At 41.2% G+C, this 14,116-nt stretch overlaps 1 protein-coding gene across 4 annotated transcripts in view; it reads left to right on the top strand.

The window, feature by feature from the left end:
- Positions 1–460: 460 nt before the first annotated feature.
- Positions 461–14,116, top strand: part of TMEM168 (transmembrane protein 168) — a 96,335-nt gene continuing 82,679 nt past the window's right edge. The window contains exons 1-2 of one of the 4 annotated variants that reach the window (XM_037836347.1): positions 461–706; positions 5,569–5,700. In XM_037836347.1, the coding sequence (XP_037692275.1) occupies positions 5,638–5,700 (63 nt within the window). In that variant the 5' untranslated portion in view covers positions 461–706; positions 5,569–5,637. Of the gene's footprint in view, positions 707–5,568; positions 6,825–14,116 lie in introns of those variants that run through there. The other 3 variants (XM_037836348.1, XM_037836345.1, XM_037836346.1) reach the window with 3 other exon arrangements.

A 14,116-nucleotide genomic window follows, 5' to 3' on the forward strand; every position in this document is an offset into this window, starting at 1 on the left:
TTAAAGGGAAACTTAATTAGAAAAGCAGGTCGGGGCTGGACGCGAAGGGCGTTTAAGGCGAACCTGAGATGCTTGGGTTTTAGCTAGTCAGTGGACACAACGCCATCTATCAAAGAGCTGCAAAGGCTCTCTCATTATTTACAGTCCACGTGTGGCCTTCCCTCTAGTCTTGCCCCAGATTCAGTCCAGCCCGAGGCGGCGACCTGGATGTTTGAAGGATAAGGTCAGTCTGATCCTTGCAGGTCTTTTCGCTTCGCCACTGATTCCACTTCCCGGGGACCGGCGGAGGCCGGTGCTCATCAAGCGCCAGTGCCGGGGCTGCTCGCGTCCGAACAAGGTTCGGCGCACCTAGGTCCTCCGCCACGCGGCGCGTTTGGGCGCTGAGGGGTGGGGTGGGGTAGGCGGGCTTCCGACGGGCCTCAAAAAGGAAGCGCGCCGCGCGGTTTGGGCCCGGCGGCGTTCCGTATCGCGGCGGAGTCGGCAGCGAAAATATGGCGGCCGTGGCCGGGCCGGTAACGGAGAAAGTTTCCGCTGAGAATGCTTTGTGCTAGTGCTCTTGGCCTTGGGACCCGGGCCCGCCTCCCTTCTGGCCTGCCGTCTCCCAGCTACGAGCCATAGGCTCAATCCCAAAGGCTACCTTTAATGTGTTGGCCTCGAAAGCAGACTCCGAGGATAGAGAGAGCATTGGTGGCGGCGGCCGAGCCAGGTAGAGAGACCATGCGTTGAACGGCGGGGCGGCGGGAGCGGGCACAGACACATCCCAGGGCTCCGCGTAGCTCTGTCCCCAGGCTCCGCCCAGCAGGTCCCCGGGCGGGGGTAGGGGCATCTGCGCTGAAAGGAGTAGACCGTGGGGAGTGGAGGGTTTGGAGACGCCTCCCCGTATCCTCCAGTGGCTCTCCATTCACCTTTGTGTTCACTTTCCCCCAAAGTGAACGGGCGGCCAGCCAGGCTCCAGCTCTGGCCTCCCACGTCTCGCTAGCAGGAGGCAGAATGGGAGGAAAATTGCTGTTGCTGCCCTGTTGCTAAGGGATTTACTATTCGAGGTGCTGTTCTCCTCTGAGATGGGCCCAAAGAATTAGCATGAATCCAAATGGACTGAAGCACTGGAATTCCCCAACCCTGCCTTCCTAGTACGGTTGGTTCAGTTCAGGCCACTTCCCCTAGATGGGACAGAAATAGTTTCTGAGTAGAAAGTTGAAGGAAGTAAGTGATAGAAGGTTGATGGAAGTGATAGAAAGTTGATGGAAGTGACAGAGTGTATCTTGGACTGCTTAGTGAGCCACTCCCTAGAGGCAGAGTATGAAAAGAGAACTTACTGGTTTGGAGACATTTAGGTGAAGCTTTATCTGTGAAGGCAGGAGTAAAGCCGAGAAGGAAACAGAAACCTAAACTGGTGGAATCTCTTCTAGCTCTACTGCTTACTAGCTGTGCGATCTTAAACAAGTTATTTATCCTCTTTGTGTGTTAATAAGTGTTCGATAACTAATAACCTTTATTATTTAAATGTAGTTATTTCTGAATTAGCCTTTATTTTTTCAACAAGGATTTGTTGAAAGCCTTCTTGGTACCAGATTTTCTGCTAGACACTGGGCTTACAATATTGAAAATAAAACCTTGACCTTTTGATCTAATGGGGAATTCAGACATTAAACAAGTGATGCTAAGTATTTTGCTATTATAAAGGAAATTCAGGGATCATATAATGAGTCAGGGGAGACATAATGATTTAAGCAGAGACCTAAAGAGTAGGTGAAGTTCAAGGACTGGGTGGGGCCAGGAGAAGGAATAGGAAAGTACCTGGAGAAGTATTATTTTGTGCAGTTCAGAGTTGAAAGGTGAGTATCACTGGAATACAAAGAGAGAAAGACTGGTAAGAGATGAGGCAGGAGAGTTATTCAGGTTCAAAGTGGAAAACTTTATAAGGCATGTGAAAGAGTTGAAACTTTATTGCTACTGGTGATGGGAAGACATTAGAAGGTTTAAATAGTAGTGTGAGGGGACAAATTTTGATTTTATAAAGTACACTTCTTTGGAGAAGGGCAAGAGTGGCTCAAGCTGAGCCCAAACTGAGATGGTGACTTTGGGATGGGGAAAAGTAGAAACATTTAAGAATTGTTTAGGAAATAGAGCAGACAGGACTTGATGAGGATTAAGGTGAAGGAAAGGAGGGTTAGAGTAGTATATGTTTTTTTTTTTAAATGCATTTTTAAACTGTGAACTTCAATTTATATACATAACAGTGATAACTTTCAAAGTACGATTTAACAACTAGTTAGCAAATTTCAAAGAATGTTATGGTAACAGTTCCACCATTAAAGTTATTTCCATTATTGTAAAATATAACATGTATACAGAAAGGTGTTAACTTTCAATTTGTACGGCTCAATGAGTAGTTATATAGGTAATTTCAAAAATTGTTGTGGGTTATAATTCCAGTTTCAGTTCTTTCCTTACTGGGAAATATAGGGTATATACAGAAAGGAGAAAACTTTCAAAGCACAATTCAACAAATAGCTATAAAGCAAATTTCAAAGAATGTTATAGGTTACAGTTCCACCATTTCAGTTATTTCTTTTTAGCTATTCTAATACCTTAGCATCTAAATATATATTTATTTATTTATATTTATATAAAGTTTCAGTATGCTTAATCCTTTGTTAAATCCTATCTTTTCTGTTGCTGCCCCTTCTTTTTGTTTAATCTCTTTCTCAATCTTCAGCGGTGTCTATGCAGTGACCACTCTAACTTGTTCATATTGCAAGAGGGTGTTGACAGTATGGGGAAGGGGGCTGCATCTGACTGTTGTTCTTAAAGAGACTGTATATGGGGTTTTATAAAACAGACTGTCAGTTGTTAGTTAACTTTTCCCATATGCAGATCGACTCTTCTGTACTCTATGTCAACACGTTTTTATCTGCCTTTGGAGTAAGAATTATAAGTGATGGCAGACCAACTGAAAAGGATTGCAGTACATTTTTAGTTTTACTTTGATTTAGACTGTTAGTCTTTTGAAGAAGGGCAGAATGGGAAAATATATTTTTTTTTATTTAAGCCATGTAAAAATAATTATCTGCCACAGATAATTATCTGCCTTAGAAGGTGGCTGCATATATTTCATTATATGAATGTACCATACTTTATTAAATATTTACATGTTTGCATTTATTCCCCAGGTTTTAGCTCTGTAAACAGTGTGGAACAGAGCTGATGCTTTTATTTCGGTAGATTAATACATTTGTGTTAATAGAGATAGTAATTGAAAACATGGAAACAGATGAGATTGCACAGAGAAAGTGTTTAACAAAAGAAGAGCCTAGGCTAGCATTGAACATCCATAGGATGGTTTAAGAATGAGGAGCTCAGGGAGCTGGAGGAGAGACCGATGAGTTAGGAGGAAAATCTAGAGACTGGTCCTTGGAAGCCAAGGGAAGAGATTTCAGGAGGTGGGAGGAGTCAACAATGTCAAAGGTCTTTTGAAGAATGAGTAGGATACAGAGTTTGAAGTGCCCATTGGGTTTAGGAACATACAGGTCATTTCAGCATTTGCTTTGGTGTGGTGGGAACTACCATTTAGTGGTTTGAGAAGTGAATGGGTGAGAATTGAAGTAACCAAATATTGGCAAACAAGAGGAGGAACAAAGATTGAACCTGGAAGAAGAGATGGGGGTGAGAGAGGGTTGTTTTGTTTTGTTCATTTGTTGTTTTGGTTTCTAGTTTGTTTGTTTTTGTTTTGTTTAAAAAAGGAGATCTGCAAATGTTTAAGTGCTGATGAATAAAAACCAGAGATGAAGAAGGGTTTGCAGAGTGAGGTCCTTGAGGAGACAATAGGGAAGAGATACACAGTGCAGCTGAAAGATTTGGCCATAGGTAGGGAAGGGACACCCTTCTTTCCTTGTATCAGCCATCAAGAGATGTAGATAGAAGTAGGTTTGTGGTTGTTGGAAACTCATGAGCTCCTTTCTCATGTCTCTTCAGGCTGCAAAGTCATCTGGTGAGAATGCAGTGGGAAGTGGGAGGTCAGAGGCTTGAGAAGAGGGAAGAGAGGTTTGAATAGTCATGGAGTATGGGAGGAAATGTTGACTAGGGAAACACAGAAGGATGTCTCATGAATTTAGAGTGGCACCATTCAGCCTGGTGTGTGATTTTTTTTTTTTTTCCCTCTGGTAGTGTTCAGTAGTTTGAACTCAGAATGTACCATCAGCTCTTTGAGGATCTATAATCCAGCATATTTGTTGAATGATTGCATTAACACAAAGGAGTGATGTTTAAAAAAAAAAAAAGATGAAACCAAAATATACCAAAGGAAGACACTTTCTTTAACAATGTGGTATCTAAAGTAAGAAATGGTTGAATGACAATGTAACTGAGGAAAATCAGAATACTTTGTAATTAAATAGATTTAACTTAAAAAAAAATATGCTTGTTGACCATATAGAAGTAGAATTAATAATAATACTTGGAACCTCCCAGAAACCCTAAGGGTAATTCAGTGATATTCTTGTTCAGCCATATGGGTTAATTAGGGTTAATTCCAAAGTACTCTGATGTTCCTGTTATGTTTTCCTTTTAGTGTTCTGTTATTAAGAAAGTATAAATAAGCTTGTCACAAAATAGGTTCTTTTTGAATTTTTGTCTGGTTGAGTTCTTCATATATATGCAGTGTGACATGAGCCATTACAATACATCAGTTCTTTTTAAACAGTATACTAGAAAATTTTGAAGAATCATCCAATAGATGGTTAAATAATTTTTTGACCACCGTCATCTTTTAAGTGAAACTTGCTGGGGTGCTTAAGGTTGTAATAATTACCTCGGTCATCTAACAAGAAATCATTGTGGTAACTTTTTTTTTTAAAGTAGAATTCTGAAGTTCTTAATTTACTTTACAGTAACTGATGGTCAGCATTCCTATTTTTGAATTTTGACTAGGAATTTCAGGAATTGATTTGCTACTGAGATAGTATTTAGATTTGGAAAGTAGGTTTAGTAAAGCAAAGGAATTTATTTTAGTAGAGATAAAAGCATAGGGAGAATTATGAATCAACTCTAGGGACTGAGTAACTTTAATACAGTTAAACTTCCTTCTAATAAGTTTATTGGTTAATCAATGTAAAGACTAAACTTTTACAGCATTTTAGAGCTGCCTTGTAAAAAGATGTAGGCGATTTTAGGCAGATACTAATGTATATTGTTATATTGGTGCTTTTCAAATTAGAGATAATGATGAGGTCTCTTATTCCATGTAAGAGCTGAGTTGCTTTGCACTGTGCCATAATCATCCACTGCAATCTAAACTAAGTCAAACACCTTATATTTGCATGTTGTTAGAAAACCCGATATTGGAATAAGAAAGCACACACATTTTCATTTGGATAAACTGCTGAGTTTTCAAGCCAGAAACGATTGCCACTAAAAAATGTGCATATACAGATTTTAAATTGTGTTTCAGAAGAAACTATTTTCCAGGTATTCACTAGTTCATATAAGAAAGAAGCATTTGAGAGGTAAATTATATAAAATTAACACTGAACTATTTTTTCTTTTTCTTTTTCTTTTTTTTTTTTTTAGATGATTATAAACAAAAATTCCACCTGAGAAAATGTTGAAGTAGGATTGCGGATACATTGGATTTGCTGGATGAAATACAAGCAGTTCATTTTCATAACGTTGGGGAAAAGCCCAAATTGCCAGATTACATGTGTAAATCACTGCGTTATTGCTTTAGTCATTGTCTCTATTTAGCAATGACAAGACTGGAAGAAGTAAATAGAGAAGTGAACATGCATTCTTCAGTACGGTACCTTGGTTATTTAGCCAGAATGAACTTACTGGTTGCTATCTGCTTAGGTCTTTATGTAAGATGGGAAAAAACAGCAAATTCCTTAATTTTGGTAATTTTTATCCTTGGTCTTTTTGTCCTTGGAATTGCCAGCATACTCTACTATTATTTTTCAATGGAAGCAGCAAGTTTAAGTCTCTCCAATCTCTGGTTTGGATTCTTGCTTGGTCTCTTATGTTTTCTTGATAATTCATCATTTAAAAATGATGTGAAAGAAGAATCAACCATGTATTTGCTTCTGACTTCTATAGTATTAAGGATATTATGCTCTTTGGTGGAGAGAATTTCTGGTTATATCTGTCATCGACCCACCTTACTAACTACAGTTGAGTTCCTGGAACTTGTTGGATTTGCCATTGCCAGCACAACTATGTTGGTGGAGAAATCTCTGAGTGTCATTTTACTTGTTGTAGCTTTGGCTATGCTGATTATTGACCTGAGAATGAAGTCTTTCCTAGCTCTTCCAAACTTAGTTATTTTTGCAGTCTTGTTACTTTTCTCCTCATTGGAAACTCCCCAAAATCCAGTTGCATTTGCATGTTTTTCTATTTGTCTGATAACTGATCCTTTCCTTGACATATATTTTAGTGGACTTTCAGTAACTGAAAGGTGGAAACCCTTTTTGTACCGTGGAAGAATTTGCAGAAGACTATCAGTTGTTTCCACTGGATTGATTGAGCTTACATTTTTTATTCTTTCAGCATTTAAACTTAGAGACACTCATCTCTGGTATTTTGTAATACCAGGCTTTTCCATTTTTGGAATTTTCTGGATGATTTGCCATATTATTTTTCTTTTAACTCTTTGGGGATTCCATACCAAATTAAATGACTGCCATAAAGTATATTTTACCCACAGGGCGGATAACAATAGCCTTGATAGAATCATGGCATCCAAAGGGATGCGTCATTTTTGCTTAATTTCAGAGCAGTTAGTTTTTTTCAGTCTTCTTGCAACAGCAATTTTGGGAGCGGTTTCCTGGCAGGTAAGCTTATGCTTTATTTATTATGTCAATGCCTGTGATGTGTGATTAAGTTCTAGCTTCAACGGTTGAATTATTAGAATTGTAAGGTCAAGTTCCTGATTTTGAAAGGAGATTCTTTTTTGGTGCTTAAATTTAATTTTGGTTATGGAATTGAAGCACTGAATAAATCTTGATAGGATAATTTAGTTCCATCTCTAGCAAAGGGGTACCAAAATGTTAGGGATGCTCAGCATGTGACCTGCCTCCCACCTCCTGATTGTTCCTTAATGAATCACTCACATATTAAAGATCCTTAGAACATTAGCATGTGAAGGACACTTAGTGATTATGCTCCAGTCCTTTCATTTTATGGGTAAGGAAACCAAAAACCAGAGAAAACATGTCCATAGTCAGTAATTCTAGCCAGGACCACATTGCCTAGCTTCCATGTAGGTCGCTAGTCTCCCCACTACACATTTCTTTTTATGTAGCCATTTCCATGAAGATTTTATTTAAAGAATGATTGGATATACATTAACAGATCAGGTTCTTAATTATAGATTAGAGGCCTTCCTAAGGGAGGGAAAACATTTTTTATGGCAGATTTGCTTCCCACAGTGTGTTAGAAAGATACAGCATAGATGAAGACGTACAAACTGTACAGTTGGAATTTATATCTACAATAATAAAAAACCCAGTCTTTATGTTCTTTGGGTGTTTATTAACTATGCACTATATGTCAGGCACTGTACTGGGTGCTGAAGATCTAAAGATGAATAAGAAATATCTCCAGACTTAAAGAAGGCACAATCTACAGTGGGAGGGGGAAGGGGCAGACATGTAAACAAACAATTATGATTACTGTGTGACAGATGCTATAATTTGAGCACATCAGGCTGGGATGTTGGGCATAAAGGGAGGTAAACTCTACTTAATCCTGTACTCTACACCAGTTTGTTACTGCAGAGTGATATCTAGAAGTGAGTGTTTGAAGAAAGATGTGTGAAGTTGTCTGGACCTGGTGTTTTCTAGTTCCTTTGAGTTGGGGCAGGGAGCCTGTGTGGGAATCAACCAAATGATGAAAACTGTGGGTGTTGCCTGAGGGTATCTTCCTCATTTTGTTCTTAGAAGTGGCCAAATTCTTTGTCTTTTATACTAGTAGTCTTCAAATAGAGTCCGCCTATCACTGGAAGTACACAAAAGTTTCCAAGGAAGAATATCAGCAAAGATATTTTCAAGGGATTCAACTTCCAGATTCTCACCTTCCATTCTACTCTTTCCTGAAATTGATTTACTTGAGAATGTCGCTTAATTTAGATGTGGAGGGGTATCTCCCTGTGGTTTTAATTTACATGTTTGTAATGACTAATGTTGAGCATCTTTTAATGTGTGTATTAGCTGTTTACTTATCTTTGTTGTTGAATTGTCTATTCAAATCTTCTGCCCATTTTAAGAATTGTAAATTTTTTTTTTACAGAAAATTTCTTCAAGAAATTGAAGTTTTAAGTTTTAAGAGTTGAGTTTTAACAGTTCTTTACATATTTGGGTTATAAGCTATCAGATGTATGATTTAGAAATGTTTTCTCCCAGTTTGTGGCCTTTTTATTTTCTTAATGATGCCTTTTGAAGAGTAAAAGTTTTAATTTTATGAAGCCCACTTGGTAGGATTTTCTTTTGGGGAGCATGCTCTTAGTATCATACCTAAAAAATCTTTGCTGAACCTTAGGCCACAAAGATTTTTCTCCTAGGTTTTTGTCTAGAAGTTTTATCATTTTAAGCTCTTACATTTAGGTGTATAATCCATTTTCAGTTAATTTTTATGTGTGATATGTGTCACAGCCTGAGGGGGCTTTGCCAGTCAAAAGACCAAAGAAGACACTGAGCATTTCCTGAAACATGAACTTTATTTGGGGCTTACTTACAGGGAGGCAGATATCAGCAGAAATCAAACAGCTTTTTTCTTGCCAGGCAGTTACCGCTTTCGCAGGGAAGTTGGCCACGCAATTGAAAGAGAACAGCAAGCCAGTTATAAGAGCTTAAGACAAAGACATTTCTAAGGGTGTGAGAGCATCCTTTGACATGGAGGTGGTGCAGGAAGGAAAGAATTACAGGATGGAGCATTGTAAATAACCACAAGAGTGATAACATTCGGGGGCCAGGAAGCAGGTAGACTAGATAGATAATAAACCTATTGGCAGGTGGCACTATGGCCAAGTTAATGAGTTCCAACATTTAGACAAGAGGATCATTAGATAAATGATCACTACTTTGTATGTGATTTTGCTTATGATCAGGAGTGTGGGTTACAGCAGAAGCCCACTGTAAAAATGTGTTTCCTACAGTGCTATGGGTGAAAAGAAAGCTGTTATTGGAGTACAATAAGGGGTAAATCTTGGTGATCTAACCATACAGAAACTACATTCCTGTCCATAGACAACAGTGTTCTAGGCAAAGGAGCATCGTGGGGGGTTTGAAATACCACACATTTTCCCCCTGGGGTTGAATAAAGCTTTCAGGGGTTAGATCTAAAGTTAACCTGGGCATAATAAGAGTCCGCAAAGTAATACATATAGTTCCCTGGGTATGGGGGGCCTGGGATTAACAATATAACACCACTTTAGGCATTTTTTGAATAAATTGCAGCAGAATGTTTAAGTTTTGGGCAACCCCAACCTCCATGGGCTTAGGATGCCCAGCCAACGAGGCTGCATAGGCCAGGACCAGGGCCAATTGACCTTATTATCTCTAATTTCTAGTGTTTGCGGCAGATGCAAGAGCAGGGTATTATCACTGCCTTGCTGTGGCTTGAGAGCCCCTGGGCCGCCTTATTTGGATTCATAAGGCCTGCATGGATCCCGTGGTTACCATTTCCACAGGAGCAGGAGCAGCCGCTCTGGTCCTGGAGTTAATGCTAATCAGAGCTAGATACAGTCGTCAAGTCTATTGCTGTATGGAGTTTTTATCATCCTTTAAGTGTTCCTTTAAAAGACCATCCATTCTTTCAGTCAGCCCTGCCACTGTGGGGTTATCGGGCAAGTGAAACATCCAAAAGCCATCATGTTCTGTAGCCCAGGCCTGGGTTAATTACCCGGTGAAGGGGGTCTCGCTATGGCTGTCTACATGTGTGGGGACCCCGAAAAAAGGCACTTAACTTTTCTAAACTACATATGGTAGTTCATTGGTTGGCTTTTCCCACTGGGAAAGCTAATAGAAGTCCCGTAGCCATGTCTACAGCCATAAAAGCATACCTTGCACCTTCAGATAGAGGAAGCAGCCTGATGTAGTCTACTTGCCACCAGGTAACAGGAATTTGATCCTGGCCATTGTGTCCAAGTTGGTGAGGAAGCATTCTGGGCCATCGCAGTGAACAGGAAGGACAGGCATCTACTACCTCTTTTAGTTCCTGCCAAGTAATGGGCAATTTGAACTGCTGTGCCAATTTCCACAGGGTTAGATACCCTCGGTGCCCAGCTTTCTGATATAGCCATTCAGCTGCCTCATGTGTTTTTGGTGCCAAGCTGCTGATTTTTATCAGGTTGTCTGCTTTGATGTTGCTGGGCAAGGAGTTGGCGTTATGGGCTGATACATGGAAAACAGTTACCTTACTCTTTTGGCAGACTGTCCAGGTGTCTTCCCACATTTCCTTCCCATAAGGGGTGACCGACCATGGTCCATTGTTCTTGCTTCCGTGTAGCCACTGTCAGGCCTTGGTAAACAGCCCAATTATCTGTACAAACAGTTAAAAGCATCTCCCAGCTCATGGATAATCACCATCCATACCACCCGTAACTCAGCCCATTGGCTGCTTTGCAGAGTTCCCGTTTCCCCACCAGATAGTGTCGCTGCTCAGCTGGACAGCCACCACTGTCCAATTAGCTGGCTGCTCATGTGCCAACCCATCTGTATACCAAGCAGAGTCAGGTATATGTCCCTGTCGATCAACAGTGGGCATTGGAGGAGGAGGTACCTCAGGAAAGCTGGTAGGTAGGTAGTAGGATAAACTGTTCTATATGGGAGACTGGTCCCAGGATTGCATGCATTTCTGCACTTAAAGGGCTGTTGAAAACACTGCATTGTAGGAGGTAAGCTTTCCACTTTGTTAATGTGTTCAACTGAGTGCTCCAATAATGTGGCTTGCTTATGGTGTCACGGATCCATCCCTGTATAGGTATGGCTGTTTTGTTAAGTCACTGGGCATTTTTGAGTTAACCCTTCTGCTTGTAATAGGGCATTATAAGCACCACACAATTACTTCTCTAAAGGACTATATTAAAGCTCTGCTCCTCTCCATAATTGTGACCAAAATCTGATAGGTACATGTTTAGCCTGTTGCCTTTGCCACAGACCCCACCCAAAGTCAATGTCAGTACTGGCCACATACAATTTGGAAGGCACATTTGGGTCCACCCCCTTAAAGCTTGTGCTTATGCCTGTGCCATGGCATGCTTTATCTCTAAAAAGCAGCCTGTTGAGGAATGTCCTACTCTGTTTTTCACTTTCAAACTTAACAGATACAAAGGTTTAAGAATTTGCGCTAGGTGAGGTATAAAAGACCTCCAGTAACCCAGTAGCCCTAAATAAGCCATTAATTGTTTGGGGGTACATGGGGTAGGGTAATTCTGCACTTTACCAACAACAGCAGAAGGAATAGTTCTTGTCTTACCCAACCAGACCATACCCACAAATTTGATAGAACACCCTGGTCCTTGCATTTTTTCTCAGTTTATCACCCATCCTCTACTGTCAAGGTGGGTCACTACTGTTTTAGCAGCCTCTTTCTAGGTCTGGAAGAGAATTGCTAGTTAGCATTATATCATCAGTATAATGGAACCATAGTGACAGCATCAGGAGGAGTCCATTTTGTTAAATCTTTAGCCACTAGGCTGTGGCAAATAGTGGGGCTGTGAATATACCCTTGTGGCAACACTGTGAAAGTCCACTATTGTCCTCCCCACGTGAAGGTGAACACAAATTGACTGGAAAAATCTAGAGGAATGCTAAAGAAGGCATTAGCGAAATCTGACGCCAAATGAAACAGGCCTAATTTTGTGCTAATATCCTGGAGCAATGTGGTGATGTTTGGCACTGCTGCAAACAAAGGAGGTGGTACCTTATTTAGCTCTCTATAATCAATAGTCATTCTATAAGAGCCATCGGAATTCTTTACTGGCCAGACCGGTCTGTTGAAGGGACTATGGGTGGGAATAATAATACCCACCCTTTCTAACTCCTTTATGGTAGCTGTAATTTCCTCGTGCCTTCCAGGTACCTTGTACTGGCGAATGGCAACTGTGTGCCTAGCAGGAGGCACCTTTCCTGGTGACCATTTAGTGTGTCCTCTCAGGACTACTTTTACAACTCGACACCAGAGGTGGAATTCCCCTATGGTGGTTTGCAGGGTGACATTCTGCAGAATATCAATCCCCAATATATATTCTGGAATAAGGGCTGTATATACTGTGTAAGTTTGGGAAGGTAGGTGGCCAATTTGCATTAAAACCCATTTTTGAGTTGCTTTAACCCCTTGGCCCCCATAACCGGCAATGGTTAGTTTGGGGCCTCCACTTTGTGGTTTTCTCCTATATATTAGAGTCCATTCTGCTCTACTAGGGCTAAAACTCTGTTCATTAATGGGAGACTAAAACCTGGTTAATTCAGTGTGTGGCCTCCGATCCCTAGTGCCCCAATTTTACGTTGTTTGACTAGCCACTGAAAAAGCGAATAAGTCTCTATGTTAGTTCCAAGCAAGTACAATTGCTGGCATAGGGAGGGGTAAGTGGAAATGGTAGCTAACTTACTCATTTCCCACCCAGTGAGCAGAGTGCTGTCTGCACCATCATCCCATAGCTGTAGCAACCAGTTTGCTAATGACTCTCTAGGCTTTTGCCAGTGTTGATTCCCAATATCCTTTGATTCTGCTGGGGAGAATTCCCATGATATGACAAGCACCTTTGGCTCATCAGGCGCCCATTCTGCCTTACCCTCCCCTCCTTCAATAGAGCCTACCAGCCATTCTGATTTGATTTTGCACCAGACCAGAGGACAGATGATCTTATGCTTGTCTTCCACCTACCATTCCAACTGTGACTCTTCCTCTGAAGAGAAATCCACAGGGTCCCAAACCTTAGGATCCCAGTCAGGCAAGGTTAGAATTTATCTGATTTGCATTATGTACAGCTTGTGCTCTTTCACTTTAGCATAACGGCATGCAAGCGTGGCGTGCAAGCGTGGCCAAATTTTCATCTACTTGCTTTACTCTTTCATTCAAAGCATCCCTCAGCTTGGCTTGCACCAGCCTCATATCCTTTTCCAGTTTTAGTTCATCCTCCAGGCAGTGTACAGCCGCCTTTGCTGCTAAAGCTTCCTCAGTAGTGGTGCATACAGCCTCTAACAATGACCAGCCCATGACAGCTTCAGTCTGGCGGCCCCTTTTCTCTTTCTGAATTCCCAAAACTCCTGCAGCCTGCTGCAGAATATCTATTAGTTCTGCCAGGGAGGTGCACACACATCCATATTCCTCAGCAGGCCCCATTCATCCAGGAGGGTGGCTACTCCTCCCCACGTCAAAGTCCCAGGCCACCCTGGTATCCCCCCCAGTGTCTCTCCCTTCCCCGGGTTCATTCCTGCAGTGGGGGCCCCTTTGGTCTCTTGGCTGGCCCACCAATTGTCACAGCCCGAGGGGGCTTTGCCAGTCAAAAGACCAAAGAAGACACTGAGCATTTTCTGTAACATGAACTTTATTTGGGTCTTACTCACAGGGAAGCAGAAATCAGCAGAAATCAAGCAGCTTTTTTCTCGCTGGGTGGGTACCACTTTTGCAGGGAAATTGGCCGCGATTGAAAGAGAACAGCAAGCCAGTTTTAAGGGTTTAAAACAAAGACATTTCTAAGGGTGGGAGAGCATCCTGTGACATGGGGGTGGTGCAGGAAGGAAAGAATTATAGGATGGAGCATTGTAAATAACTACAAGAGTGATAACAGGAAGCAGGTAAACAAGATTAACATTCTTACTCTTGTGAGAACAAAAGTGTCTCACTTCCTGCTTACTTCCCATTTAAAGTTACAGTTTACCCTTTTTCTCTTTACTGGCTTACAAAGATGATAGGTTAAACATCAGCTGCCTAGGTGACGCAGACTGCTGTACACCAAGGTCCGCAGGCCTGTTTTGTTGAGGCCAGGGGCTGCCACAATATGAAGTAACGGTGTAATTCCTTTTTTTTTTTTTTTTTTTTTTTGCATATGTATGTGTAATTTCTCAGTCCAAAATCAGTTACTTGTAAATGAAAGATTTTATTTCTTGGCTCTCTATTCTAT

The sequence above is a fragment of the Choloepus didactylus genome, chromosome 5 (genome assembly GCF_015220235.1).
Source record: "Choloepus didactylus isolate mChoDid1 chromosome 5, mChoDid1.pri, whole genome shotgun sequence".
Taxonomy (NCBI): Eukaryota; Metazoa; Chordata; class Mammalia; order Pilosa; family Megalonychidae; genus Choloepus; species Choloepus didactylus.